At 39.4% G+C, this 5,021-nt stretch overlaps 1 protein-coding gene across 4 annotated transcripts in view; it reads left to right on the top strand.

Annotated features, from left to right (window-relative positions):
• ENPP2 (ectonucleotide pyrophosphatase/phosphodiesterase 2) overlaps positions 1-5,021 on the top strand; it is a 59,948-nt gene that overhangs the window by 32,516 nt on the left and 22,411 nt on the right. For all 4 annotated transcript variants that reach the window (XM_009277212.1, XM_019471512.1, XM_019471511.1 and 1 more), the window contains 2 exons: positions 2,575-2,686; positions 4,053-4,178. In XM_009277212.1, coding sequence (XP_009275487.1) covers positions 2,575-2,686; positions 4,053-4,178 — 238 coding nt within the window. The remainder of the gene's footprint in view (positions 1-2,574; positions 2,687-4,052; positions 4,179-5,021) is intronic.

Genomic DNA, 5,021 nt, shown 5'->3' with positions numbered 1-5,021 from the left:
CCTCCACCAGCTCCCTCAGCACTCTCGGGTGGATCCCATCCAGCCCCATAGACTTGTGAGTGTCCAGGTGGCGTAGCAGGTCATTGACTGCTTCCTCTTGGATTATGGGGGGTTCATCCTGCTCGCCGTCCCTGTCTTCCAGCTCGGGGGGCTGAGTCATCCAAACTTATCCCTAAAGAACTCTTCCTGATAAGTCAACTGTGAAAATTTATCACTATTATTTCAGAAAAAAAATCCTTATTTTACACAATAGTTCCCATCATATCTGCAAATTAATCTTTTGGTGCTGTTTGAGAGCAATGGAATATAGTACAGGCTGGATCCTACCAATTTAAAAAAAAAAAATAAAGGGGGATAAAGTAAAATTCTTTCTTCCTTCTAATCAAGCTTCTTCTAAGGGAAAATTCAGGAGAGAATCCAACTCAGGTCTGTATGTCTCAGATCCCATACCCAATGCTTTCACAATAGTACCAACTCCTTATTGTAGCACCATCTTAGAGATCCTTATATCTTGAAAGAGAAAATGTTTCTGTACAGCCTTCCAAAGTCTTGATATCAACATACTAGGTGAAGAAAGGTATATGCAAGAGTTTTATTTGTTTACCAATAACTCTTTGGAAGTTACATCTGGCAAAGAACATGAGCTGTAAGTGCAGCATGTCCACACAAAAAATCCTTGCCTGAATATGCCACGTACAGCCAGCCTTAGACTGCAAAGACCATTTGGGGAAAAACTTGGGTGTTGTATAGAATAATAAAAGATAGGTGAATTTAAAAATTGAAGAGAGACAGAACGCAATGAGATGAAGAAATATTGGTGAGGGCCTTTCTAAGAGCTGTTTTAAACACAGTCAAGTAGTGAAAACTGCAAAATTGAAGGGTTTTTTTTGTGGTTTTCTGTGTGAGTTTTTTGTTTCTTTTAAAAACAGGGTTTTTCATTCATATTTACTTTTTTACAGTTTCAGAAATGTCTCTGCAGGTTAATAGATTAAATTGGTGAAGAGGGTAGCTAACAAAATTACCATCACTCATGAATCCTTGAAATCTCTGGAAGTATTGTTGCGCTTTTTTTTTTTTTTTTAAAAGAAGCCTCAAGCCTGCTGAAAAAAGTAAACATTAATGGGAAATCCATCTGGATTTCCAGCTTCCTTGAATAAGGTTTGGATTCTGAGTAAAAGTTGTATTTCCTTATATGATTGATGTTATACAAATAGAGTTTCATAAAAACAGAATTCCCATTCGTCAAAGAAATTCATTGTATTTGAGAGTGGAAGAATGCTGAAAGAGACAATTTTCTTTTTTTCTAAACTCAAAATGTTTCAAAGTTTTAACTAAACTGACTACTTAGGCTTTCCTGAATTAAAATATTTCAAAATTTCACCCTTTGCCTGAACTAATTCCATATGTCGCAGAAACTGTTCCTCCTGTTCCCCACTGTGATTCCATCTCTCATGAGCTGCTTCTCTGTGTATTTATAGTGCCATATTTCCTGTCTCATCTTATAACCTATCAGACTCATTTAACATCCGTCCCTTAATGACTCAGGCAGAGGGAGAATTATTGAACCGTCTCTTTCTGGGTCACACTAACGTGGTGTTTATTTTTTCTTCTCAGAAAATTCTGCCAAAATCTATTTTTTTTTCTCATCCAAAATTTGTTAGCATTCTATTTGTCATTGGGAGGATATTTTGTTGCGGATGCTTGGACCAGCCAAATCAAACAGACAAGTGAGGAGGAAGTTGGCACATAGTGACAAGAAATGTTTTCTTCTCAAAACCAAAACAAAATCTGAGTCCTCTGCCTAAAATCTTACTTTAAAATGTTTCCCTTCGCTGTGCCATCTGGTAAAAAATGTTTCATTTTCTTATAGCTGAAAACACAATCCTGTGAACGTTTCTCAGTGTTTTCTGTTGTGTTTATTAATGAAAAGGAAACTTAAATGAAGAAGTCACAGTACTGTATCCATGTCTTCTGGGCCCTGCTGACAATTTTGTCAAAACTGTCATTTGAGATGTTGGAAACTCTTGGCTTTGAAGCTGAAGAACACTCCCTCCGAGCCCCATGTGCTACTCAAGTGACTTACATGTTGTTATCCTAGTATCAGATGTCCTTTGAAGTGAATTTCATTAAGTTACTTGGCATATGAATCCCAAGTCCAAAGCTTCATTTCATGTTCATGTTTTGACTAAACCATTTGCATAAAGTAGCTTTTTAAAAGTACTGCTATTTATCTATAAGAAACAAACTGAACCCCAAAGTCACATGTGTTTTTCTAATATCTATACTTTGTTTTACCAAATGTACATGTGTCCGTGGGAGGCCTAGGATGAGCCATAAAGATCTTTTTCTGTCTTGTGTCAGCATCTCAGCAGGGCTTTCTCATGATGAAATCATAGTGTGGATATAGGAAAGGAAATGGTACAATAATTGTAGGTGTAACAGCTCAGCCAAGGCTTTGCCTCTTGACCGGATGGTTATCCTATCAGAGTTTTGCCAAAGGACCTCCAATTGTAGAACAAGGGGGAACACTGCAATGACAGAATTAACTTTTTTCCTTTCTGCATATTTATACAGATGATGGTGAATCCTCTGAGAGAGATTGACAAGACAGTAGGACAACTAATGGATGGACTGAAACAGTTGAAACTACATCGATGCGTCAATGTCATCTTTGTTGGTGATCATGGTAAAATAAACAATATTCTTTATCAGTATATAAATGCTTGAGCAATGTAGCTGTGCATATAATAGGTGGCATAAATGAACATTCCATTTAAGATATTTTTGTGCTGATTTTTTATGGTGGTTTAAATCCCCAAAACCAGCCAGTCAGTGTAGACTGGCCACTCAGCTCGCCTGTTAATTGTCATTGGAGAACACTTCCCTTTCATAACAATGATCTGAGTATTTACATCTCCACGTAGGGTTTTTCAAAGCTTGGCATTTTTGATATCACATCCAAGTGCATCTCTCCTTGTATGTATTGGAAGGCTATAATGTGCCTAAAGTAATCTTTTTGGCAGTTTTTACGGAAGGAAACAATTTAGTAGCACTGTTCTTCTCATGAGGAGAGGAATACAACTTCAGAGCGAGATATTTCCAAGGCAATTAGTGGGTCAAGTTATCCTACTAGGAGAAAGAGTGGAATATCTGTAAGGGACTGTGTCCAGCTTGGATGGAAAATATCATCAAAATAACGGAGGAAGGAGGAAAATGGTAAAAAGATATTTCAGGGTCAGATGGAGAGTCACTCAAAAGCAGAGATACTATTTGGTAGGTCTCATTCTTTCAGACATCAGAACAAACTACTATAATAGAAGAAATAGTAAATACTAGCAAAGACAAAAAGAAAAAGAAAGTTTTACTAAAGAAAAATGTGACCATGTTTGAGAGAAACCTGTTTTTGCATAACTTTTTAGCGATGCTACCAAAGGTCCTGTTCTGTTTAGATCTTTGTCTATGAAAGTCTCACAATAACTGCTACATTACCACTAAAATGGAATATGCCTCCTATGTGGCTGTGGGGAGAGAAGGGTAAGGGGCAGGAAGGATTTCCAGGGGAGGCAGTTTTGTGCTGAGAACCACCTGTGACTGGCAATACATTCCTCCCCGCCACAAACGGCTGTAGGAGAGAATTGTTTATCTGCATCTGCCTTAGAACAGACCACCAACAGACAATACCTTTTGTGTGCAACTTCTCTTAAAGTCCTTTGTTTAAACAAAAATAATCCCAAAGTAGTACACTAAACTAGAAACAGACTGATTTTTCCGTGAGCTTAGTTTGGAGATGTGTCAGTGCACACATGGTATATGTGGTGGCTGTATCTACAACGTTGAGACTGGCATTTCTCTTGTGTAGGCAAGTGCTAAAATCACCCCTAGTTTGGCTCCTATCAGTGTCTGATGTTGGAATTAGATGACTGCAAAGAACAAGAATAAGATTAGTCATCCAAAAGAAAAGAATACATAAGCTGTTTGGGGTCTCTTTCTGTGCTGTTTTGGAGAACATGTTTATTTTCAAGCTGGATTAATTTTGCATTTTCCTTCTGCAGGGATGGAAGACACTACTTGTGAAAGAACTGAATTTTTAAGTAACTATCTGACTAATGTGGAAGATATAATTTTGCTGCCTGGATCTTTAGGACGAATTCGCCCTAGGTCTAGCAATAACCTAAAATGTAAGTTAATTTAATTGTACCCCTTATGTCCTGAGAACTAGACTCCATCCCTTCCTTGGGCTGACGTTGTATGAAGCCTGTAAGTTCGCAGTGTGTCGGCGGGACATGCAGAGGGAAGGACTAAAGACCAGCTGCTCATGCCCTTCCCAGTCTGTAGCTCACAGATCCCACAGTGGCAGAGCTGTGTCAAGTGGATGGCTGAAATGTTCTGGGTTGAAACCCACCCTTTTATGGCAAGGAGAAGTGGGAACTCTTGAAGCTAGTTTTGCATGGCAGCATACATGTCATGAGTTTATTCACACACTTCTCCCCTGTGTCAATGAAAACAAGACTTGAGGGAGTTCAGCACCACACAGATTGCATATAAAAAAAGTGTCTGGTACCTCTTCTGAGGTAATGGAAAAAAAAAAAGAACTGTTAATTTTGAATTCAGTAGCTTCTTTATACTTTTGGCACAGATGAGAAGCAGTGTGGGTTGCTAAATAGCAACAGGCTGGAGATGTTGAAGGATATAAGGGAGCTGTAGAGCATGCATTCAGGGCCAATGGTGACAGTAAAACTTGCTGCTTTTTTTGTACCATGCTGTTAGAAGCTCACCCTGACTTGGTGTTTGAGATTAGCTTATCTTCGATGAGAGCACTCAGGGCTCAGGCAGGAGTCCTCTGGTGAAGCTAACTCTGTGATTTAAAGCCCCCTGAGCTGGAAGACAGGGACGGCGAGCAGGATGAACCCCCCATAATCCAAGAGGAAGCAGTCAACGACCTGCTACGCCACCTGGATGCTCACAAGTCTATGGGGCCGGATGGGATCCACCCGAGAGTGCTGAGGGAGCTGGCGGAGGAG

Source organism: Aptenodytes forsteri, unplaced genomic scaffold (assembly GCF_000699145.1).
Source record: "Aptenodytes forsteri isolate BGI_AS27 unplaced genomic scaffold, ASM69914v1 Scaffold49, whole genome shotgun sequence".
Taxonomy (NCBI): domain Eukaryota; kingdom Metazoa; phylum Chordata; class Aves; order Sphenisciformes; family Spheniscidae; genus Aptenodytes; species Aptenodytes forsteri.
The sequence above is the reverse complement of the archived record's forward strand: the minus strand, read 5'-3'. Positions and strand labels throughout refer to the sequence as shown.